General features: G+C 37.7%; 4 protein-coding genes and 1 non-coding gene across 6 annotated transcripts in view; 2 read left to right on the top strand and 3 right to left on the bottom strand.

The window, feature by feature from the left end:
- The window catches only part of apbb3 (amyloid beta (A4) precursor protein-binding, family B, member 3), a 35320-nt gene extending 28680 nt beyond the window's left edge, over window positions 1-6640 (top strand). For both annotated transcript variants that reach the window (XM_066645908.1, XM_066645907.1), the window contains 3 exons: window positions 1389-1504; window positions 2605-2784; window positions 4452-6640. In XM_066645908.1, coding sequence (XP_066502005.1) covers window positions 1389-1504; window positions 2605-2784; window positions 4452-4676 — 521 coding nt within the window. In that variant the 3' untranslated portion in view covers window positions 4677-6640. The remainder of the gene's footprint in view (window positions 1-1388; window positions 1505-2604; window positions 2785-4451) is intronic.
- Window positions 6641-10587: 3947 nt separating this feature from the next.
- Window positions 10588-10659, bottom strand: trnac-gca (transfer RNA cysteine (anticodon GCA)). The gene has a single exon. It is a non-coding gene; the product is annotated as a tRNA-Cys (tRNA).
- Window positions 10660-10790: 131 nt separating this feature from the next.
- Window positions 10791-14326, top strand: pomp (proteasome maturation protein). Its single transcript, XM_066646543.1, has 6 exons — window positions 10791-10948; window positions 12077-12177; window positions 12268-12328; window positions 12734-12835; window positions 13024-13117; window positions 14185-14326. The coding sequence occupies exons 1-6, from the start codon at window positions 10946-10948 to the stop codon at window positions 14250-14252; spliced, it is 429 nt and encodes a 142-aa protein (XP_066502640.1). The 5' UTR covers window positions 10791-10945; the 3' UTR covers window positions 14253-14326.
- Window positions 14327-14811: 485 nt separating this feature from the next.
- On the bottom strand, window positions 14812-21754 carry ccdc82 (coiled-coil domain containing 82). The gene is made up of 7 exons (XM_066645992.1): window positions 20825-21754; window positions 19593-19845; window positions 18611-18703; window positions 18378-18502; window positions 17891-18061; window positions 16901-17113; window positions 14812-15192 (listed from the first exon to the last, which is right to left on the bottom strand). The coding sequence occupies exons 1-7, from the start codon at window positions 21440-21442 to the stop codon at window positions 15127-15129; spliced, it is 1539 nt and encodes a 512-aa protein (XP_066502089.1). The 5' UTR covers window positions 21443-21754; the 3' UTR covers window positions 14812-15126.
- An 821-nt stretch (window positions 21755-22575) lies between these two features.
- On the bottom strand, window positions 22576-24700 carry LOC136668857 (sperm-associated antigen 16 protein). The gene has a single exon (XM_066646588.1). It carries the CDS (start codon window positions 24685-24687, stop codon window positions 22861-22863), a length of 1827 nt encoding a protein of 608 aa, XP_066502685.1. The 5' UTR covers window positions 24688-24700; the 3' UTR covers window positions 22576-22860.
- Between the last annotated feature and the right edge of the window lie 616 nt (window positions 24701-25316).

Genomic DNA, 25316 nt, shown 5'->3' with positions numbered 1-25316 from the left:
TAAGCCTTTTATTCTGTGTCGAATGAAGAAAACCTAATCATGTAAAGTCATCCCTGATCCGATAGTGCAAGTAAGGTGTCTAACAGCACTGATAATGCAGATGGAGCAGACCTGCAGAAGATCAGACATGGCTGAGGGCACAGAGATTGGACACAGTTTTAAAATGTCACACAGCTCTGTTTCTCCCAGGGTCAATATGTCATAACTGGGTCCCCAGGCTCTGCATCAATGTGGGCTGCTCTAAGAGAGGATAACAGAGTGTTTCTCAGTTGCTGCTAAGCAGAGCTATCCATCACATTCCCTATGGATAGCTCATGCTGTAACAACTTTGTCTTTGAGCTGTGGTCATGAACAGACAAAACAGGACATAAAGACCTACATGCTCAATGACTCCTATGTAGACCAGCCTCTCATATTTTCTGTGCTGTAAGTTCTGGTAATGGTGCTGATCTGACCACTGGTTAGTGCATTAACTGTGGTTTGAATTGGATGAAGCAGTCCCTTCATGGATGTAGAACAAATGAATGAAAATTTAACCAAAGCTTTCAATATCTGAAACAGTTTATGTTTTATTTTTACAGAATGTCAACCTTTAATTTAAATATGGATGTACTTTCACAATTATGACCATATTTGTAAGTGGGCATCTTTTGTGCATTATGCCATGTAGAACGGGTTTGGTTTGAATTTCTTTTCTGCATCTTTAGAAAATCTGCACTCCACAGAAGAACACAGAAAAAACATACATTAATAAAATTGAAATTAATCGATCACAAAAAACGTAAATAAGATCTAGGTTATACTGATTGATTAGAATATCTAGATCAGTATAAAAGCCTTGTAAATCTGGAGCCAGAGGGCTTCATTGTTATAATAAATATGATTAAATTGTTAAAATGATGAGGGTCACACAGTGCGAAACCAGACTGTTGTTACTTTGAAGCAGGTGAAGAGGCGCAGAGTGGCGCAGTGTCTCCCAGGTGCAGAGTGGAAGTAGAACAAATTAAAAAAGAAACTGGTGAAAAAAAAGTGAAATATAGGAACCTGTGGAAGCAAAGAGAAATAAAGGAACATGAAAACAACTCAAAAAGTGTGGAATATTATAGTTATCTGTCTTCTGTACCTTTTGTCAGTTCAATTAATTTGTATTGTGCTTTATTACAGCACTGGTTGATGCAGCACAATTTCTGGCCCCTAAATGTCCAAAAAAAAAAGAGCATGAGGAAGAAACATTAGGAAAACAAAGTCTCAGAGATAATCTTTGTTGGGGAAGCACCAAATAGGGCAATTTCAGTTAGAAATGTACATGTGAAGTTAACAGAAAATGTAATATTTAGTCTGGTGGAAAATGGATAATTTTTGTATTTATTGGTGTTTTATCCTGTCAGGGATGGAAGTACTGAATAGAGCCATTGAGAGCATCATGAACTCCAGAGACAGAGATGAGTGGGAGCCCATTGTCATCCATGTGTCAGACACAGTGCTGTCTCTCTGGAGGGGAGAGGTAAGGAAGACAGAGATCAGGTTAAAAATTTGTGAAGCATTTTAACCACTTTGATCTTATTCGCTCTGTACCAGGTTCAGGGTTTTGTTTGGTTTGTTCAGGTGTGTTTTGAATTAGAATTGACAATGAATGTGAAACAACTTGTGGGCTTAAATATACAAGTGTGATTGTATATTTAGTCCTATGTACCCATTGCCCTGCACAGTTTACATTTATGGGACACATTCATCCTGCCAGTGAGAGGCTTGGTAAGTACCAGATAAGATGGATCAAGTATGTTGATATAAAATGTGTAATGTGATTGCCTCCTCCACTGGAATTTAAATCCACTCGTTTTGTTTCAGTGATTTTAATTTAAATTTTAAGGACCCACTGCTCTTCATAGTTTCAACTAGGCCTAAAAGATTAGGGTAGTAATATGTAACAGCTTGTGTGCTGTAAATAAAGCTGCAGTTGTTGTTTATATATATAAAACCAGTTAATGTGTCAGCCCTAGTTGTAACTACTTCCTTTAACAACATACATTATCATCTTCATGAGCTGGAATGGGTATGTTGGAGTAGGGAATTGTTGAAACTGTGCAGGCATGTAGGTCTTCTGGAACAAGATTAAAGCCTCTGGGAACCATTCTTTCCTTCCGGGAGTTTTCTTTCTAATTAAGTTAATCTGGCTCCTCAGGGCCCACAATGTAAATGTACAAGTTAATATTTATGTATTTCACCAGTACTGCTCTCCTCGTAATGTAGAGTTGGCAGTCCTAAAATGCAAACAGCTCATGCAAGCTTTACCCTGACCAATCACAAGAATTACATGGCTCTGCCATGTTTGGGTCTGAGCAGTGTTACACTTGAGCTTGCCACAAGAATTGCCCTGAGTAAAACAACTTGCAAGACTTGCACAGAGTAAAACCAGACCTTTCAAGGCTCATGCTAAAAAAAACCTCTAAAGATCTGTGAGTTCACAACGACAATTCAAGTAGAAGTTGGGCATTATACAAAAAAATTCAGAATATCAAAATGTGTTCCCAGCGGCTTTAAGAAAAAGCAAACATTTCCATGGTCATATAATACTCTTGGTCTTGCTTGGATTCTCATCTTCAGGATGGTGAAGACCCTTTCTGGGAGTGCCAGGTGCGCTACTTGACCTTTCTTGGTGTTGGTCACGACACACACACTTTTGCAGTAATAGTGGATGCTGGCACACAGCGCTTCGAGTGTCATGTCTTCTGGTGTGAACCTGATGCGGGAATCATATCTGAGGCGGTGCAGGCTGCATGCATGGTAAGAGACACTTAATTTCAAACATTTTATGTTTTCAGCCATGCCAACTCAGAACAATGTGAGTCACTGTAGGGGAACATGGGGTTAGTTGTTTCAATGTCTAAAAGCCTTTTCTCACAAGCCAAGTAACTGCTATCAACTAATCTGAGATGTAACATTTTCACATATGAACTCAGGAAAAATTCCAGAGAATCTGGTCTGTAGATTTTCCTGACATGTCCTTACATGCATATAGCGAATGTAGCAGGAGAGTTTCTGTTTCAGACGTGTTGTCACACCTGAAAATGTTCCACATGCTTTAGGCATGGGGCAGCAGCGTGAGCAGGAGATAGAGCAAGATTCTTTAGAACATTATTGGCTCTAATCATACATGCACTCACTTGGACATTACGCAGAGTTTGTAGTAGGGAGCTAGCAGGATAAGTCTGGGTGAAGTCCAGGACAAATATAATGGATGTTTGTGTTGACATATGCAGCTCCTCAAGGTAAAGTACAGAACATTTCTGGGTTACTGTGCATATATGAAAGAGGCTTTTCAGTGGCAGAATGAATGGAATATGCAGTAATTTTATTAGTGTTCAAAATTTATAGTCAGTGTAACCACAACTGGGGTGGGAATATCTAGAAAGTTTTGTTTAGATTGGACATAATTCAAGTATATTTAAATAGACATATTCCTACACCTCATCAATTACATTTTCAACAACAAAAATGTTTTTGTCTCAGATTTGCCTTTAGACTTTAATTGAACACTTTATAGTTCTCAGTGGTCTTTTTAACTTGGTTAACGTTTGATTTATGTACAGAGGCGGAACGCCCTACACGCTCACAACGCACTCTGCGTAGGGCCACGCAAATTAATGAAGGCCCCCTTGTCTCCCCCTCACATCAAGTTAGGGAGAGTTAGTGTATAATCAGAAGATGAAGCAAAACTATGCTTCAGGATATGACAAGAGGAAAAAAAGGAAACTAACCTGCAGGAACAGCAGTCAGATAAACCTGTAACGTCTTCTCCAGATTGAATTGTTTATAAATTATAGCCTACGAACATAGCCGTGGAAATATATTTAGAGGTGGTGTGCGCTGCGCAGCTGCTCTCCATGACCTTAAAAGCCTTCCAGCACCACAGTGATCCAAACTTTGAAGAAGAAAAGTGAACAAATACTGATGTTTTTATACTGTTTAGTATTTGTTTATACTGGTGTGTTTGGACACATTTAGTCTAAAATTTCCTTACTATTCCATTGCACAAAATTAGAGTTAATTCCAAGTTCTTGAGATTACAATCACATTACAGTCACACTAACACCAGCATATCTGATTTTTTCATTACACCTCAAACAATGAAGCAGTTACAGGTGGTTTGTATATAGTTTTTTGAATAAATATTTTATGTATTCTTAAAATGGAGTCAGGTACAACTGTCAAAAAATGGTCACTTTTTTACTCACAGGGTTAAAGTAGGAGTGCCCCTTATCAACATTTTGCTTTGTATGCCTACAATTATATTACACTTATTTATTTGTTCATTTGACCCTTTTTATGTTGATTTTATACTATTATAATGTTTCTGCTTACCCTTCCACCTAGAACTATTTTAGAATCGCAAGTCTCAGGGGATGTAGCTTCCACCTATTGTATTTGTGTTTGTCTGGTGCCCTCTGCAGGTTCAGTACCAGAAGTGCTTGGTTGCACAAACACCACCCTTGAGGTCGAAAATGTGGCGAGCCGGCTCCAAAGTCAAACGCGCCAATTCCATGGACGGTGCCACGTTTCCGCCCTGTCAGCAAGGACACACAACGCCTAAAATGGCCTCCACTAGCGTAAAGAAAGGCATGCTGGCGTTTTTTGAGACATTCAGAAACAAACCATCCGTGGTACCTGCACCCTAGCAACAGAGATCAGGTGGGGGCTGGGGGAGCGCTATAAGGGGAGGGATGGAGTGCTGTAAGGGGGGGGGGAGTGTAGGAGGGGGTATGAGATAAGAGGAGGGCAGGACAGAAACTAGAATTGAAATGGGAAAAATCGAAAAGATTTGTCCTATTACCTGAAGCCATCTTTTGGTTTCATTTTATGTTTTAAAATGTTCTCTGCTTACTCTCCAAATAAGGACAACCTTAAGAGTACACAGAAAAGCCAGACTAATCAGACAAGTGTCACCTGAAAGTACTGTGTTTGTGTGAATATACATATCTGATTATAGGCTGTGGAACATCTGTTACAGGAGAACATTGCGGTGCTGTGCTCTCACATTCCACTCGTGCTGAGGGATGACAAACCCAGATAAGAATGGTCTTTTTATTGTTTTAGGACCAGATTCTCTTAAGCTCTAACTGTTAGAAGATGAAGCATGGGAATAATATTAATGTAGATTGAGTGGCAACTTGAGCACTAGAGCTACCTCCATCAACATTAGCTACGTAGCAGAATATGTATCCAAGCATCAAAAAAGATCTAGATCCCACTGTTTTAGAGCGTCACTCCTGAAAGCAAAAGGATGTTGTGCAATAATGTGTCCATCAGAACTAATTCTTAGTATGTGACTTTTTCTTAATGACTATCAGTGTATAGACTAGCGACCTAATTCTGCTATGATAAATGTGTTAGAGGTTAGAGATATTCTGTTTGGACCTCTCGTGTTCAGAATGTGATTCGTGTTCAAAGAGAAGAGCCTTCGCTTCTTTCAACCTATTAACTTTTGTCCTGCATTTATAAAGGACCATGTCCACGGTTCACCACAAAAAAAAAAAACAAATAGACCAATTACATGGAACAAACCTTGTTATTCCTACAGCCAAATTCACCAAAACCAAAAAACTATGCCCTGAATGATATTTCTGAAGAGATTTGGTGAAATTAATTCAGTTTTTCCCAATTTGCACATGGATGGTGAGAAATCAAAAAAATTGTTTTGCTCTGTGATCCCAAATCTTAGGAGCTGTAGCATGATCTTGTACATGCTTGAGAATGCAATGCTTTGCGATGGGAACATTTGCCACACAGTTATAAAGCTTTAATTAAAAATTTTAATTTCTGGCCAAAGAATTAATTGAGTACAGAAGAATAATGAATCCTAGCTGGCATGAAATAAAACACATTATTAAAACAACTGCATCTCTGAAACAATTATGTTTCACACCAAATATGGCAACAGTATGTATTGCTGAACTATTGTGCTATGGCAAAGATACCCTGAATTATTCCACCTCCACAAATTGAATGTATAAAAATAGGCTTTCAGAGGGCACTTGACCCATACGCATGTCGATTTGAGATGTCACTTGGCCACTTGTACACCCACTGGAATGGCACTATGGAAAAATCATGTGAAAATAATATATGCAACTGCTTCTTTCCCTTAAAAAACAAAAAACAAACAAAAAAAAAAAACATTATATGACAAACCCAACTCAGGTCTCTTTAAGACAATGGTGGAAATGTTTGTAATGGACAACAATACACGCATGTTAGACCTTCTTTAGTTAAAGATTGTCAAGAGAATTTTTCAGAGATACTTTCAGAAACTTGTCATGTAGCTCTTTGTACTCTCTGTAAAGAAATCTCCCTCTTATATATTTACAGTTATTTCGCACAGAAATAGGATGTCATATATTATTGACTTTTTTTTTTTTTACTTTCGAAATTAAGTTGATAGATCTTTTCACACACTGATAAACCAAACTGGATTTAACATGTAGTGGTTGGGTTGGGACAATAAATCTGCTTGAACCTTTAATTCCTCTACTGTTATGTTTACAGTCACATTTACAGATTTTTGGTCATTCACAATGATTACTCATTTGTTTTTAAGACTCGTGTTAAGTAAAAATAAGACTTTAATATGAATACTTCATCAATATTTCCTTCACTTGCATGCATAATTAACAAGACACAGCTACACTATAAACACTTCATCCTACTGTTTTTTTCTTCTGTCATCTTCTCCTTTAGTGCCAGAGATCAGATTCCTGTAAATGTCTTTATAAAGGAGAATGCAGGGGAAAAAGAAGAGGGCTGTTAATAAGTGTTAAATTACACTCATTGTACAGGTTTATTTACATGCACTACTATCCTTCCCCAGTTTTTCAACACCACACGGACAGTAACATGGTAGATTCATGCTATAATGTTTGTGATTTACTGTTCTATCAAGACCAGCAGTGCTACCGGTGTTAACGAACACAAGCAGGATGTCAGATTTTTATCATCATTATAGATGCTATGGTCAGCTAAATAATTCTGTATGGATGTAAATGCTGCACAGAAAAAAAAATGACGGACATAAAAGTTATTAATGACTTTGGTATTGGTGAAAACCATATGAAGCCTTACTCATAACCAGAAAACCAAACTGAAGTGCTCTTATGTTGGACATGTGATAAAAAGTATTTTATTAGTGTAAGAAGTAATTTATTGGAAATGTTGATTATACTTGGAACAGAAAAGAATACCCACAAACACCATGGAGGAAGACAATCAGAGGAATCAAAACTACAAAACATTAAGCAACGTAAAGACCTAATCGCAAGGAGGATTATTTGGAGAATCAGTTGATATGGTCACCAGGTATTGGAAAATTGACTACCAAGACACTCTGAATCATGAATGCTAGCCACCATCTTGCCTTCCAACCTCTGTGTACATCTCTTAATGCTTACCTGTAGTACTTCTGGAAACAGATTCATACATGTCGGCTCCCTTAGAGTATGGAGTCAAAAAACTGTCAAAAAGATTTTGAGTTTGTAAAGAATACTCATAGATGTAACAGAATTTGTAACTGCACTTGAGCAACTCACGTTAAATTTTAATCCACAAATGTATTGGAATGTATTAAGCCTCTCAAATGGCTTAAAACATACCAGAGCAAACATTTTTGAGGTTCCAAATGTGACAGTGGGTTTGCTCCGTTATATTTGTGGATTTGAATTGTATGTGTATGTAGTTGCTCAAATGCAGTTACAAATTCTGTTACGTCTGTGAGTATTGTTTTACTTTTTAACTCTTTTTATACTTGTTTGACTCCATATTAGCACATTGTTCTGAAACATGCTTCTGAAACTTCACGCCCACTTACAGTTATATGCACAAATTTGGACACCACTGGTCAGATCACATGGTTTGCTCATTTTTCAATTAAAAATATGTTGACATACCCTCAATATGGAACAAACTGTAGTCCCTAGTTTCTATTTTACCTAATTTGCATTGCACACAAATAGTTTATAAAAACTGTGTTGAACCGTTCATGATAATGTCTACAGCACAATGCTGCCAAGATCTAATCTGTGTGTATGAACATTTGTGAACATTTCTCAAATAAGGCCCATGACTTTGAGGAGTTTTTTTAAAAGCACAGAAATACAAAAATGGGCAGAATCCACAATATAAATAATAATAAATATTAAAATTATAATTTATGTTGGATTATATATGGGATTAATTTTTTTCAATTTTAAAGAAGTGGGAAAAAAAATAAGTAAAGGTGTTCTTAAGAAAACTGCATCTGTTTATTTAACTTGGAAGTACTGGACGTTTTAATGATACACAGTTTAATTAAGTAATGTAATTGATGTAAGTCTGAAATAAAGTAACTGTTGAGTGAATATGACCTGGTTGTGAGATGCAGGTGTCTGCTGTACACACAGAGGAACAGCAGCATTGCACCGACACTAATCCATACAGTGACAGCAATGACGAGGAGAGATGATTCTGCTGCTGAACAGGTTACTGTGGAAGGAGAGGGTGTCTCTGCTGTTCTGCCAATAGACTGAGGGTCCCCTGTGCCTACAATTTGACGCATTATTCAGTTTTTAGTCTTAGAAAATATGAACATACAGATTGAAATGAACCATGAGACAAATTAATATTGTTTTTTTTCTGTTATACATTGTTTTAAAGATTAATAGTGAATTCAAGGTTATACATTATGTAGGCCCATGGGACATTACAATTTCTTATTAACATCAGATTTTAAATTACATATATTTACATTCCTTTCAGATTTGTAACTGAAACTTGCCAATTTTATTTTGTTTATTATTAAACAAAAAATAACACTTGTTTTTTACATATTGATTTAACAATCAGTCAAGGAGAATATCTGGACACTTTGTTCATCCCACTAGCTCAAAACACATTTATTTATTTATAAGAAGAGGGGAGGTGTTTTTACTGTCTGTAACCCCTTATCCAGTTCAGGGTCACGGTGGGTCCAGAGCCCACGCCCTTTTACTATTTGTAATATATGCCTACAGTACATTTTTTAAAATATTATTTTATTAAATTTCTCCTTCAATTAAGTTTCCATTCTGGTCATTTCTGGTCTATTTGTGGCTTTGAATTCCTTTATGACGTGTTTAAAATATGAAATGTATAAAAACAAACTGAATAATCTTGAATATCATGCACTGTGCACTTTGTAGATGAACAAAGTGCTAAACAAGTATTTTCTTCTGAGAGTGTATAACACCTAAAGGTCCCTGATCACCAAAAATACATCAACATCTTTAGAGCCTCTTGCATTAAAATGAATTTGTTTAAACAATGACTTTACTACTATTGCAATCAGTGTATAATACTTTTGATTTTTTACATATACAGTTCTTAGTGTTTTTATCCATCCCTCTACAGGTGTATTGTGTTTATTTCCTCCAGTACCTACATCCAGTACTGTATTAGAAATACAGTCTTCCGTTGCTTGATACAGACCACCCCGTATATTTTTATATTTTTATTATAGTTTTAGTTATTTGCCTATGCTAATACATGAAAGTGATTATAGATTCTGGCTGTAATCTGTAAGTAGATTCCAGTCACAAATGATATCTTACAGCAAATAAAGACACTGGCCAAAATTTAAGAATGTAATTTTAAATCACAAACTCCGTCCTGGGGATGACAGGCAAGCAAGATATTTGGGCTTTGTATTTATTTAACACACCTCATTCAAATTTACTTAATAACAAGCCAGGTAATTTTGTTTAATTGTTATTTACTTATTTTTACTACTGCTGAAAAGGTACAAAATCCTTCCAAAAATCAGACTGAGTAAAAGCAGATTGACAAATAAATAAATAAATGACTGCATTGGAGCTTCTTACAGTACTGAACAACTGAAACATTCCTGAACATTATTCATTATTATTTCTTCTGTGAAAATCTTAAGGAAACAAATCTGGAAAAAAAGCTATGTATATTAGCACAACAAATTTAATTAATGTGCCTATATACATAAATGAAGAGTTCAAATGTAACTGAATTAAATAAAAAATATTTTTCTCTCTAATATAGTTGGTACACATCCATACATAATTTACCTGGTCAAAATAAACCCAGTACTCTACAATTATATTCATTGTCTCTTATATCAGCTACGTACATTTACCATATATGTACAATGTATACAGTTGCAAACTGTAACTCATATGTGGCTTTGTATACACTGCTAGCTCCTGGTCACACTGATCTGCGGTGGTTAAGAATCACCAAAGAACCGTTATTACCTGAGCGATGGATAATCGTCAGCAGGGGGACTACAGTTTGTAATTTTAAACTAAAAAAATCTGTAATTGTACCTTACAAGGTGCAATGTGTGTAGAATATTAGTGTCTTAGTTTTTTTTTCTTTCTTTCTTTTTTGGCCAGGCAATGTATTTATGAAAACTTTCAGTGGAGCAGTGTTCCCACATACAGCAGGTTGATCTCTACACTTAGTAATGGCTTGTGTCAGTAAACTCGTGGATATGCGTGACAACATCGATTTAGCTTTCCATAAAAAATGAAATCACATAATAAACGAGAAAAGAGGGGGCACCCGGATTTGAACCGGGGACCTCTTGATCTGCAGTCAAATGCTCTACCACTGAGCTATACCCCCGCACGTTAAACCATCATTACATTTAATTCTTCATCCCTAAGCTCCTTCTGTGTCACGTATTATATATTTTAACGCATATTTCGTAGTATACTGATTAATTATCTGGGTCATCATGAGGGGTGACATTTATATTTCTGAGGCTATGAGAGATAAATCCGGTCTTTTCGCTGAGTGGAGAAAAGTGTCGTTGTCGGTGTCGGTGTGACGTCACTTTGATTTTCCGGAACCGAAGAGGAAGCTGTTCTCCGCTGAAACTCACAGAAACTGCAGAAGACTCGCCGTAGAAATGGTAACAGAATACAGAGCCAACATGGGCTCGTTTAATATTTTTTTTTTGTTATTTCTAAATAATTATTTATTCAGGTTAACTTGTAGTATTTACTCTGGTTAAAACCTGTGCTCTTGACTCATAAACGTGTTGTTGTTTTGTTCTCGTAGTTAGCCGCTAACGATAGAGCTACCGTTAGCTAGGTTTGTCCAGATAAATTGAGTAATGTGCTGCCGGTTACATTCACATTTAAGGTGTAATAAATGCATCTGAAACATACTGAACAAAGCAGTTTGTTTTTGTTAAGCTAATCATTGTAAAATGTTGACTATTACGCTTGTAAATTGTTAGCTGTAGCACTTTATGATGCGTCATTGTGTCGCTGTCCATGCGAGCTTTCTGTTTCAGTCCGAGCTGGGTTTACAGAAACAACACAGACTCGCTTATATTAGCTAAACCTAAACGAAACGACGTATCACTAACTCAGTTGAGTACACCTTTCCCACAGTTTAACTTATTAGTGTCCCCCAGTTTCCTTATTGACCCCCTTGATATATTACATTTCCCCTCTAATTACCCCAATATAATTAGCTTTTTTTGCGGGGGGTACTCCGTTACACTGAGGGGACGATTTGTTAAATTAAGGTAATGTGTTGTTTAATATTTAGGCTAAATATAGAAAATAAATTGTTATAAAGAGGCAACATTGTTATTTAAATTATCTTTAACATTATTATAAGTTAAATCAGTCATCATCTAGGCTTATGCAGGCCCTGTCCAGTCTTTGAAAAAAATGTAGTCTGATGAAAACACATGTAGCATGTCTGACTACAAAATATGATAATTATTTCTATGTCAACAGTTACAGAATCACATTCAAGGGCATTATAGGCACAGCCTGTCATTTATAATATTGGTTTGTTGTCAAAAAAATACACATACAGTCTACAAGTTATAATACAGATTGATTGATGATAGACATGACATAACAATAACTGTGTCCTGATTAAAAGCTCCCACTGAGCACAAAACACAAATTGTAATTTAATATTTTTTACACAGATGAATGGTATTGTTTTTGTAGTCTGTATTATAAACTTTTACAAACATTTAGCTACATTTGAAGTGTTTCATCATTTGCTTTTACAGAATACCCGGGGTCTACGTTCACAGCTTAAGGACAGTGTCCCTGTGGCAGGTCTTTGTCCGCAGGCAGGGACGTATGGTGTACCAGACACACTCCGTAGAGGGTAAGAATGATTTATGTGTGGACAGTTTAACTGACCTATAATCAGCTTTACTTTCTTGTTACGTGTAACTGATGACTGTTGTGCCATTAGATTTTCCAGTGTCAAGAATGAGCTTCTCCCCAGCCATCCATTGGAACTCTCTGAGAAAAATGTAAGATTACTTCAACAGAAATAGTCTTAAAAGAATATTCAGTCTACATATCGTCGCTGTCCAATTTAAAAATATGTATCTTTACAGGAGAAGGAAACCTTATTAACTTTCAATGGAAGTGAATGTAAAAAGATTTTATTCCAAGTAATTCTGGAGCATTTCTATTGGTTTATTCATCATGCGGTTTTTACACTATGTGAATGGCAGCTGCTGTGTTCAAATGATGTAGTAAAAAATCAACAAAAATGGAGATACATATTTTGACTCGGACAGCGAGTATATAATTATAATATAAGGATTTTGTAGATACATATGCTTGGGGTTTTTTTTTTGTTTGTTTGTTTTTTACTACTTCATTCCAAATATAAATTACACGGTTGTGAATTATCTGATTTGTACCCATAGTTCCAGCTTACCCAAGACAAAATGAACTTCAACACACTAAGGAATATCCAAGGACTCCATGCACCACTGAAGTTACAAATGGAGTACAGAGCAGCCAGACAAGTGAGGAACCTTTTAATTTGCACGTTATATAAAGCACATAAATAGTATATAAACTAGTAGTTTTTAAAAGCAGCTACATAATTGCAGTCTAATCATTGTTATTAGAACAGTTTAAAGACACCCAGAAGAAAAGATGATAAAAAAGACGTGTTTTTAAAGTTGTAAAATTAAGAATGTTGATTTTTCAGATTCAGCGTTTGCCCTTTCTGCCAAGCTCAAATCTGGCCCTAGATACACTCAGAGGCAATGATGAGACCATCAGCTTTGAGGATATTCTTAATGGTAAGAAAGCATGCTCATTTCAAATTATTTACAGTAAAGAGGGATCAAATATATATTTAAAGTAATGCCTTAAATATTCAAACATCCAACATAAACATTTAAAATGCCTGTCTCTAACCTAGAGTAAAAGAAAGGAATTTAGTATGCAATCACAAGGGATTTGATCAAAAGTGTACATATAAAGCCATTTACTTGGTGTTAGTGGCTCTTTCCAATTAGATATTGTGACGGTAAGTATTGTGATGGGCAGAGATGGGGATTCTAGTTAACTTAAGTCGCAAACAAATAGACTTCAGACTCAACTTGTAACTCGTCCCTAATGACCCCCGACTTGATTAGGATCTGTCAAAAATAAATATGATAAATAAGAGTCTTTCCATCATCCAGGAGCACCCCGTGGCACTTGAAATTTCTCTCTCTTTATTGATTTTAAAACACAGCCCCTTACATTTTTGGTGTGTCACTATCTGTGAGCATTATATTGGTTATCAAAATGCAGAGCAGCGTAGCATGGCTTTATCAGGAACATTGTGGCAGCCTTAAGTGAATTTAAAATCCTGGTATATAACAAAAATGTGGCGACATGCAGAGAATGTGGGAAACATATTAAAGACATTGACTGCAGTAAACTCCATAAGGCATCTGAAGACAATCCCAGAAATGTCTGTTAAACTAGGTGCTTAGTCTTCATTTCATGGATATGCAGTAAAGTTCTTTTCCATCTCCTTACCCTCAGCTTACTGTGGCTTGACATAGTTGCTGTATTCATGGTGAAATATATACTATGTAAAACAAAAGTGATATCGCTTCTAGCTCACTCTGAGTTATCACATTTTATTTTTATCAGCTGATTCTAGTCTAAAGACTTGTGACTTAGACTTTTTTTTTAATTATAAATGTGTCACCATATGTATCCCAGACCATTTTCAAAAGTGCTTAGAGTAATAGGACAATAAAGTATCTCCAAAACACATTGAATCCCAATCATGACTTAAACTGAACTGGACTAACAAGGCAATTATTTGTTTGTGTATTTATTAATTTTTTTGTTTGTTTTTTCCTTTCAGATCCTGCACAGTGTGAGATGATGGGAGAGCCTCATATTATGACAGAGTACAAACTCGGGATGTTGTGAGCCCTCTTGAGATTTCCCTCTCTTCCTTTAGATTGAGGACTTGTTTGTTGTTTCTAATAAAAATCTAAATAAATTTGAGTTGTTTTAAAGTTCTTGTATTTCTACAGTTCTCATCATTACTTTCAGGACGCGAGTCTGAAACATGGAGGAAGTCTGACTTGGAGTATTATGTGCGGACATCATTACTTGTGTAAACACGATAATGGTTTTACCCCCACATCTAGATGTTAGAAAGCTTAGATAAATGCACACAGGGGGAATACTGGCTGAAATCTAAGGTTGAGTGTGACTTGTCATGATATCCTTTTTTCTGTAGGGCAGTGTCAATTTAATCTGATTTCTCACTAAATTGCCCATCATGCATTAGGCAAATAGAGCCTCTCTGATAGATACAACTGAGCTAGTGTGTAACTCTGTGCATGGCTGTACAAAATTATAAAGGAAACAGATTCTGATTTTCCCATATAATGAATGCGGGTTCAGTGGATACTAATAGATGAAAACAAGGGAGGGTTTTTTTTTCTTGAACAGATTTATTGTAGAGGTTAATTTACTGTTCTCAAACTAGTACTAGTTAGCTTATACTGATAAATGTTTTTGAAATGTTACAACCTCACTTAAATCAACATGCTTAAAACTATACATAAAATACAAAAGCAATAAGGCAAATATTGAAAGTCATATAAATGTTATACACCTTTAAGTTTGAAATGATTGATCACCATATACCAGAAATATATTCTGAAGTAAATATAAGCATTGGTTAACTCAATTTACACCACACATCTTTCATGACGACTTAAAAGATGAAATAAAACTGAAAATGATGATATCAATGTATTTACAGAAATACAAGTACATTTATTTAAATGATTTAGTCCAGCTTCTCCTCCTGGAAGAAATCTGCAGCATTCAGGTGTTCTTGAAACTCGTCATATTGCTATAAAAAAAAGAAAGACAATTAAACAGCTAAAGAAATACACAAGCAACAGTTTAGTCATCATTTGATAGATCAAGCCAAGATACGTGTTTATACGGCAGAATGTGAATAGCAATGTAGATCTGCTTTCTACTCTTCCATGAAGGCGTTATAGTAATGTTTCATATGTTGCTGTAGCAATTTGATAGCCTTCACCTACAAGAACTTTAACAAAGTCAGATGTTTAGTTTTGGTCCATAACTCTACAAACAAATTTTCTATTGAGTTCATAACAATAAGAAGAATCTAACTTTTCAAAATTTTTACACCACCCTAAATCTGGTGACGTAAACAAAAATGTAATTAGCATAAATAAACTAAAATATGAAGAACACCCGAATAAACTTATTTTAGTCAATGGTGTCTGCCCAGTTGTATTTTGAGCCTGAGCGCTGGAAAACTAGTGCAGTATTATAACGTTTGGCAGATTTGGTAGTTAGGTGACAGGCACTGTGACCAGTCATTTGAGAGTCAAGAATTTTGCCTTTTATCTGAAATGGTTTCATCAAATGCATTTAACATAACAAGGATGTGAAAAATAAATAAAACTTAGGTTAAAAGCTTTGTTTATTTTTGGTTGGATGGTGTAGAATAAAATTTTTCACTTAATAATTGAGCTCTATCTAATTACATTGCTTTGGAAGAGCATGGGACAGCACGGTGGTGCAGCAGGTAGTGTCGCAGTCACACAGCTCCAGGGACCTGGAGGTTGTGGGTTCGATTCCCATTCCGGGTGACTGTCTGTGAGGAGTTGGTGTGTTCTCCACGTGTCCACGCCTACTGTCCAAAAACACACTGGTAGGTGGATTGGCGACTCAAAAGTGTCTGTGTCTGTGTTGTCCTGTGAAGGACTCGCGCCCCTCCAGGGTGTATTCCTGCCTTGCGCCCAATGATTCCAGGTAGGGTCTAGACCCTTCGCGACCCTGAACAAATAATGAATGAGCATGGGTACACATTATGCCATAATGACAATCTTCTGTAATCACTGTGCTCATCTCAACATTACATTATGCATATGGTAGGAATGTGTGTAGTTTTTTTCTTGTGTACCACTGAAATATTGTCTTCTATGTGCACTATCAGCTACTGGAACTAAAAACAAATTCCTTGTGTGAGCATACATGGCCAACATAGCTTGATTCTGATTCTGATACAGTAAGACAGAGGAAAAAGTTGAAGGGTGCGCCAGTCCTTCACAGGGTGACACTCACATTTACACCTAGGGTAACTTTTGAGTCGCCAATCCACCTACCAGTGTGTGTTTTTGGACTGTGGGAGGAAAACTGGAGCACCCAGAGGAAACCCATGCAGATGTGGGGAAAACACACCAAACTCCTCACAGACAGTCACTCGGAGCAAGCCATGAACCCACAACTCCTGTATGTAGAATGTTGTAGACAGGTTTGTTCATTATATAGGAACTGTTAACATTTTGTAGTTCTTATCCAGTCACTTTGCTGGGACCAGTAATCCCAGCATTAATCAATTAAATATTCCACTGCTGTTTTACTCTGCACTAGAACCATAAGCTTCAGAAAATGTGACATTTTTCTGCCATATGCTTGGTTTATATAAAACACCACCACTGGACCAAGCTTCCAGCTGTTTGCTTTTGATGTGTTTGTGTATCAAAGCAATACGTCTCTCTTTGCATTCTGTTCATACACACCTCAGTAATCCAGCCTGCCTCCTGCAGTTTCATGAACACCTTGTTGACTGTGTCCTTCACTGGCTCATCATCTTCATTCCCATTATTCTGTACCTCAACCTCTTTCTGAGCCTCCAGTGCCGTGCGGCAGCGCTCGTACAGATGGTACTTGAAATGCTTCAGTGCGTGATAAACTTTTGTACGGCTGGCACACACTGAGCCCACAAAGAACATCTGTAATTTGCAGGGACACAGACACATATTTTCCTATTACAAAACTTGTTAAGTATCTGAAGAAAATGGTTATTTATATTATTCAAATCTTTTCTTAAAAACGGGGCCTGTATATGAATCACAACTTAAACAAAAAGGAGCTCACTCTGAAGATTATTCTGAAGATGACACCCTTATCAAGTTATAAATTTGTTGGGACAGGCATTTTGACACTATAAACATTGAAACATGATCAAAAAATCATGCTTGTGTATACAAACAGCAGTGAGGAAAGGCCTAATCCTAGAGAATAATCAGTGCAAAATTTTGTGCAACACTAGATGCAGTTTCAGTGCTACCAGTGGTTGCAGGGATTTTAGATATTTAACCCTAACTGTATGATATCATTAAATGTTTCTGAACATTTGGTGACATCTTTATGCATAAGTATCAGGGGACAAAAACAAAGACATACTACAGTTGTGAATATCAAGATCTGTTTTACTGAATAATGGTTAAAAGAGTCAAGTTCTTTAAAAATCAGATTAACGGGTGTCTTTAGTCTTCAAAGGATTATTAAAAAGTTGATACAATGGAAATATTTCAGTCATCAAATTCAAAATAATGTAATTACAGAAAAAAAGATAAAATAAGGAATCATTGTTTTTTATTTTACTAGCATTTCACATGCTGTCCAGATTTTTTAAATTTGGGGTTTCTATTAAAGCATTTTTTCCAGACCAATGATTTTTTACGCTTAAACATTAAAAAACCAATATACCAACCCGTCGGAATTACCTGTGAATCATTGGGCATGAACTGGTCTTCTTGCAGGGTGTTACAATGATACAACTGCCCAGAGAGACGCACACTGAAGCGGCCATGTCTGTGTAGTTCGCAGGCTTCACAACCCTTAGTGTGAACATTCACCATGGCAATCCGCACTTTGGGATAACACTCCACTCGTTCCTTATCAGGAAACAACAACATTGAAACTGCTCATTGCTGAAACATTAAAACAGCATTTTGTGAATGTGTACTTGGTGTGGACAGGTTTAGAGTAGGCATAGCTGTCACATAGTAATCACAGGATTTTTCAATAGTTAAAGTCAGTGGTGTGACACACAGCAGCTTGGACATACAAAGTAATTTTCTCATATCCTTGTCATCAGGAAATCCTTATCTTATATTCTGATGTTTAAAATAGAATTCAGCATCTTTTGTAGTGTGAAATAAAAAAACTGTTTAAGACTACTATCATCACACACTGTACAGCGGGTTTTACTTTGTATCTGTCTTTCCAGCGGCTCCTTTGTTTCAGGTTTTCTAAACGTGGAAGCACCAATCGCTCGTCAAAGTGGTGCAATGATGACTTCATCTCTTGCGCATAGCGCTTTGTCCGCTCACCATCTGAAGTCATAAACAAATCAGTTAATTAAACAAGTAATTTAAGCACATGTACATTTCTGCAGAAAAAAATACCTTCAATGTGTCCAATATATAAGCGGACAAACATACCGTAAAGAGACTTGAGGAAGGATGTGTCCATTGCATTAATCAACAATGCTTTGACCACCACCTTAAAGTGGGTCTGCTGTGATCCAGTGATAACTATGAAAAAGAAGGTAGACAGAGTTGTTAGACCATGCCTTCTGATTCTACATGGGTAGTTCTCCAACAATTAACTGACAGGAAAACAAATGTAATTTGGAGCACATAAAAAAGTATGATAATAAAGTAATAAATAAATAATAAAACTATAATAAAGTAAGGAGACAAAAGAAAAGAAACTCCAATGTAAAAATGGTGATCCTATTTTTACTTAAAACTATTCTGCATAACATAAAATTAACATACTGAAATATTGAAAAATGCAATTCTGTTTAAACAACTAACAACAACAGCATATTGCTATTAGACTTACACGATTCTTCAAAAATGTTTACTTCACTTGTAAGTTGAAACATTTCATCACTGTCCAAAGAAAACACGCATCTCCAACATTTTTGAGTTTTTAAGGAAAAGAAAAATCCTTCTTAACTTTCAGTGGAAGTCAATGTAAAAAGATTTTTTTTCCAAGTAATTTCTGGAGCGTTTCTATTGGTCCATTCCTCATGAAATTTTCACTTAATGTGAAGGGAACCTTCTGTGTTCAAATGATGTAGTAATCTAAAAATCACCAAGCCTGGAGATACATGTTTTTCTTTGCAAAGTGACAATTTACGTAGAGCTTCAAAGAATCATTACCTGATTACAAGATTCAAGGGACGTTTTAGGTTGGAACTTCTTTAACAAAATTTGAAAAGTGAATGCATATCTCTATTAACACAACTCTGGAAATACACTGAGGTAGCAGGTATAAATCTGAGTATATGTATAAATATTGATTACTTGCAAATTAAACAGTTGTACATTAAACACATCGGAATCACATTGGAACCGAGCATACAGAGAAAGGTAATCCTATAAGGTAATTTACACTGTGGATGAAAGGGCTTACATTGGCGTGGAAGTTGAGAAAGGAAGTCTTTGTCCTTTGGTTCTTCACCAACCTCCTTTTTGTCCCCATCTTCCTCCTCTTCCTCATCTACAACAAAGTCTTTCAGGCTGTCATTATCTGCATGTTTTTCCTCTTCACTGCTGTTCATTGGAGGATTGGCATCCTCCTCACTGGAGCTGTCTTCAGAATCTTCTTTTTCTTTGTTTTCAGTTTTATCTTCTTTATCTTCTTTATCCTCCTCCTCTTCTGAACCCTTAGTGGGAACAGGTACACCGCAGTTTAGGGAATACATCACTGAAGTTCACTGGTACTCGGTAAAATTTAAAATCCAGAACTAGCCTAATCTTCCAACATCAGTACCTGACTACACTAGTGTTCAGGTGGTCATCAATTCCTCAAAGAAATCTAAATATCAAGTGTAAACCCTTCCTAGAATTAATGTGGAAAAAATACTCTAATGATTGCCTTGATTTTGCAGAATTGTTAGATTAGCAATGCTCATCTTTGGCACTATATTTTATAACACGTTATTACTTATTTGTGTATTACCTAATTACTATCCATCAGTAAACTGTTTTGAACTGGCAAATTTGGAGAACTCCCAACCTCACTGGTGGAAATATATAATTGCGTAAAACATGTGGAAGACCATTTTTTTTAACGTGGCTTTTGCTTTATTTCATTTATTTATTTATTTCATATTTCATTCATCAGAGCACATTTATCAGATGACTGTGAGCTCTCACACTGAAGTGACCTGAAGTCAGTTGAGGAAATGCCTTTAACCTTATGTTTTGAGAAAAATAGTATTGAACTACAAATATGAAAAACCAAAGTTGATTCAAATCGCTCAGTATTCTATTATATTTAACTAAATTTCAGAACTTTACACGTCAGGTCTGTGAGCCACGCCCCCGATTAAAATTACCATAAAGCTCTGACTGCTGAATGGATATTACAGGGCGACTGGCAGCTCCAAACGGGCTCTGTATTTTTAGCAGATATTACTCCTGTTTGGCTTAGTAACGCCACTTCTTTCAATTAAAAAAACCTTATACCGTGCAGCTATGAACCCTTAAAAACCATGCTAGCTGTATAGTCTTATTTTAAGTTTTCTCGGTCATAAATTCGGGACCCTGCATTTGTACAGGGCCTATAGTTTACTGGGAAGAAGTCAAAACATTTCTCATATATTTAATATTTAAAACTTGTCCGCCTGTGCGATGTCTTACGGTCGTTCTGCGCCTGCGCCGCGGAGTGACGGTCTTCCTCCTCCGCGCGAGCTCCAGGAGTTTGTTTTTGCGCTCCTTCCTCTTGGCGGCGGCTTCTTTGAGCTCCGCTTCTCGCTTCTTCTCCTTTTGAGCCTCCTCCTCGGAGTCGGGGAGCTTTTGCCGCTTCTTCTGCTGCGCTTTCCTCCGGGGCTCCGTTCCTATGTCGCTGTCACTGTCGCTGGAGTCGTCGTTCAGAGCGGAGGAGGCTCTTTTCCTTCTCCGCCCGCGGGGCACGGAGCTCTTCCCCTCGGCCTCACTACTACTACTACTACTGCTACTACGACTACTACTACTACCGCCGCTACTGCCGGACTCTTCCTCCTCTTCTTCCTCGCCGACGCTCCTCTTTCTCTCTCTCTTGGGTCTGTAGGAGCTGTCGGTTCCGTACGAGTCCTCGTCGGCGGATTCACGGTACTCGGAGTCCGAGCTGGGGCTCGTGGTGCTCCGGTATGAGCCCTCGTCGCTGTCATCCAGCATCTGGTCCAGCGGATTCACTCGGGTCTTTTTACGGTCGATACGGGATTTCGGAGGCGCGGCTTTACGCCGCATCCCGAACAGCTTCCCCACACTCTTAAACATATCAGCACAGGGATGATTCTTTAGACTCCAAAATAATACGTTCAGGTGTGTTTCAGAAATTCCAGGTTATACAGCGTCAGGGCTCTCGGAGCTGACTGATGTTTTAATCTACATTAGTTACTGCGTAGTACCGCGCACAGAAAGCATGCACTGGCGAAACAACCACACTTCTGCATTGGAGTGGTTGTAAAATAGTGCCCAGCTACTTTTAAACCCGGGTAATTTTAAACCCGGGTCTTGTCACTAAACTGCAAAATAATTAAGCTCACGTTTAGTGAGGGGCATGTGTCTGTTTTGCTTTTGCAGCTCTACGCATTTCCTGCATAAACTACCGCTGTATCCAACAAAAAGCGCCATCTGTTGGCGCGGAGAGCAGTTACACTGCACAGAGTGAAATCTTCCACTGCCTTGAACACGCAGCACAGTTTTCCAGGAATTTGAAGCCAAGACCTGGGACCAGAGACCCCTAAATCAACTTTAAGAAAACAAAATATAGCCTTTTGGTAAAGAATATTTAAATCACTATATTTTCTATGTATAAGAAAATGATTAAATTATTATAAATCACAAAAACTAATGTGGCTGTTGCTTTTTTATTGCTCCTTTTCTTTTTTAATTCATTCATTAATCTTCTGTAACTGCTTAATCCTGTTTAACATTGTGGTGAGTCCAAACCCTACCTAGAACCACAGGGTTCTGCATGCAGGAACATGCCTTATACAAGAGCATCAGGACATCACACACTCACCCAGTTACTCACATATTCACAGCAGTGGAAAATTTCACACAACCAGTATGACTGTTGGACATTGGGAGGAAACCAGAGGTAATCCAAGGAAGAGGAAGAGAACACCAAAAACCCAAGAAGTGAATTGCATCCAGACCAGGAGCTGTGTGGCAGTGCCACTCTCTCATAATTTGTCTCACTGATAGGGTTGGCAAAAATCATGATAAGCACAAGCAATAACAAAAGAAAACCCGTGGACCACTAAATACTACCTGTGAACTACTATAGCATGAAATTACCTTGAAAAACCTTCCTTTTACAGTTTTGTGAATGCCCGTTTTTGTTTACAATTTATATCAATTATTGATAATAAGGGAACAGGTTTCTTCAAATGTATTTGCCTGCTGCAGTTTTATTATATTACTCAGATAATATAGTAAATTCAACACAATTCTACAGTAAAATAAAGCAATCTATTATATGTTTATCAGTATGTGATTTATCAGCAGAAATTTAATGTGAGGAAAATTCTTCAATGTTTCACATACCTCACATTAAGCTGTCACTACAGAACATTAATAAGGGAACATTTTGCTAACTTACAACACATCAATGCATTTGTGAGTTGTGTAGTTAGAAAACACTCTCAATTATACAAGCCCACATTTCTGATTTTATAACATTTCCAACATTATGACCAGAGGAAGATATCACCGTCTGACCCTGCTGATAATAGGTATTCTCCTCTGTGGTCAAAAATAACACTCTGAACAGCATCACTGTGCCCTAACAGACTAGACATGTGCAAAGATGCCACTTCCATCAACTTCACCGAGCCATCGTCACTTGCGACTGCCAGGACCCGTCCATTTGGACTGAAGGTCACTTGATTGCTGGACTGTGGCCCTGTATCCATGGTCACCAAGGCTGACACATTCCTCACATCCCATAATTTCACTACACCATTGGAATCGCAGGAAGCGACATTGTCTCCCAGAGCATTGAAGGCCGCACTGTTACACGAGTGTTCATGTCCATAGAAAGTCTGAGCACACAGTCCATTACGGGCATCCCACAGAGAGAGGGTCTTATCAGCAGAAGAGGTGAGGAGAATGTTGGAGAAGGGAAGGAACATGATGCTGTTCACAGAGTCGACGTGGCCCCTCAAGGTGTACCGGCAACGTTCACTGTTAAGGTCCCAAACTTTGGCTGTGTTATCCATAGAGCAGGAGGCCACAAAATCTCCACAAGAGTGGAAGGAACATCCCCAAGTGGCATTGGTGTGACCTTCCAGGGTTAACACACAGCGTCCTTTGGCAAAGTCCCAGATCCTCACTGTTGTGTCTCCACTGGTGGTGGCCAGACAACCCCCATTGGGGTGGAAACTACATGAAGACAACCAGTCAGTGTGACCTTCTCCTGTCATTATCATTTCACCTTCTGGCATTGCCCAGAGCCTCCAGAGATGGTCATCACTTGTGGAGGCCACAATGATTTTTCTGGGATGAAGAGCAAGACAGCTTACAGCCAATGTGTGAGCTTTGACTGATTTGGTCATGGAGAAGTTGGATCCTTTGGTGCTTTGAGAGGAAAGTTCTTTTATTTGCGGCAAGAAGGGATTTATACGTGTGCTGGCAGGGAATTCAGAGTCCTTTGGATGCTTAATTGTATTCTTGGTTGGATCCCTACTAGGGTCATAAGGTGACACTCCATCACCTGATGGTCTTGTACTTCGCTGGACTTTCTCTTGTACTTTCTGGCTCTCACTGGGTCTTCTGAGTGTTGCAGGTGAGGAATGTGAACTATCTATGGTGCTCTCTAAATTATAAACGTGTCCAAAGGCTCGGTCTCTCTCAATACTGACTAGCATTTTCTGTCTTAGAGCTGTTTGGTACTTCTCATTCAGTTGTTTGAGAGCAGGCTCATAGGAAGCATAATGTTTCTTCAGTCGTTTGATATCCTCAATCAGCCTGTTCTTCTCCTGAACCACTCGCTTGTGCTGCAGACGATGGAAGTCCCTCTCCTTCTGAAGTTTCACAATGGTCTCTTCAGCTTGAAATGCTTTCTGTTTATAGCTGTCTCTCTCCCTTTGCACATTTTTCAGCTCGTTATCTAAGAGCTGGTTGTGGGTGTAGACATCAGGGACGAAGCCCACCTCGTCTGTTTTAAGGGTGCTTTTCTGTTGCATCTCAAACCACTCTGTCTGGAAGAAGTCCAGTGTTTTGCTCATTCCCATTTTAACAAGAAAGTTGCGGATAAAATCATCCACCACTTCAGGTATGTGCCTTATTTTTTGTTTGGCTGAGGCTACCCTCTCTGTTACACATTCAAAGTTATCGGGGTGGTCTCTCAGTGCTTTAACTGCCGCGTCCAAATCTTCTTCGCCTTCAGTTACACTCTGCTCTTCGATATGAATCTCCTCATATTCAAAGCCATCCTCTGACTCCTCTGGAATAGAGACTCTTTCTAGATAAAACGGCCCGTCTACAGATTCTCCTGCTAAGTCGTGTGTTGCCATTTTCCACTTTGTTTAACCGTCCTCTGTATACGGTTACCATGGCCACGGGCTCTGACAACGGCCAAATCCCAGATTACTTCCTGCTCCCTAAGAAGTACACTACGTAGTCCTAAATGGGCTCGTGAACTCAGGACATAAAATTTCAAATTAAAAGTAATTTCGGTTTTAACCACTGACTACATTTCATAGTTCTGCTCCCGATGCAAGGATTATCTGAACTCGGCCCACCCATAAGGCCATATACCAGCCCCACTAATGTGAAATCAGCCCGCACTCATATAGCCAAAACATTCATAATTAGTCAACAGATGACTATATTTAAAACTGATTACACAATAAATATAAATGTTTATAAGATTATAATATCTAATAGTAAACATTTATTACACAGGCCTTGTGTTATATGTTAGTTTGGGCAGCAGGGGGCGCGCAGACCTCACAGTAGCCAATGGGCATTTATTTCCACTGTTATTAACAGTGTTGACCTGCAGTGACGTTAGAGTGATACTGGACATCAGAGAATACCATATGTTTTATTCATCATTTTAAGAACTGGCAAGGCCTCAGGTTAAACTTAACTAACTCTTAATTAGAGTGATGTATATTAATTTATAGTATATACCATTAAT

The sequence above is a fragment of the Hoplias malabaricus genome, chromosome 15, assembly GCF_029633855.1.
Source record: "Hoplias malabaricus isolate fHopMal1 chromosome 15, fHopMal1.hap1, whole genome shotgun sequence".
NCBI lineage: Eukaryota > Metazoa > Chordata > Actinopteri > Characiformes > Erythrinidae > Hoplias > Hoplias malabaricus.
Note: the sequence above shows the minus strand (reverse complement) of the source record. Positions and strands in the feature narration are given on the sequence as shown.

Coding starts and splice junctions, on each gene's coding strand:
- pomp (XM_066646543.1), top strand. Junction 12,178..12,267: donor CCAGACACACTCCGTAGAGG/GTAAGAATGATT, acceptor TTGTGCCATTAG/ATTTTCCAGTGTCAAGAATG. Junction 12,836..13,023: donor AGTACAGAGCAGCCAGACAA/GTGAGGAACCTT, acceptor TTGATTTTTCAG/ATTCAGCGTTTGCCCTTTCT.
- ccdc82 (XM_066645992.1), bottom strand. CDS start 21,442: ATGTTTAAGAGTGTGGGGAAGCTGTTCGGGATGCGGCGTAAAGCCGCG. Junction 18,503..18,610: donor CTTCCTCAAGTCTCTTTACG/GTATGTTTGTCC, acceptor TTATGACTTCAG/ATGGTGAGCGGACAAAGCGC. Junction 18,062..18,377: donor GCTGGAAAGACAGATACAAA/GTAAAACCCGCT, acceptor TTTCCTGATAAG/GAACGAGTGGAGTGTTATCC.
- LOC136668857 (XM_066646588.1), bottom strand. CDS start 24,687: ATGGCAACACACGACTTAGCAGGAGAATCTGTAGACGGGCCGTTTTAT.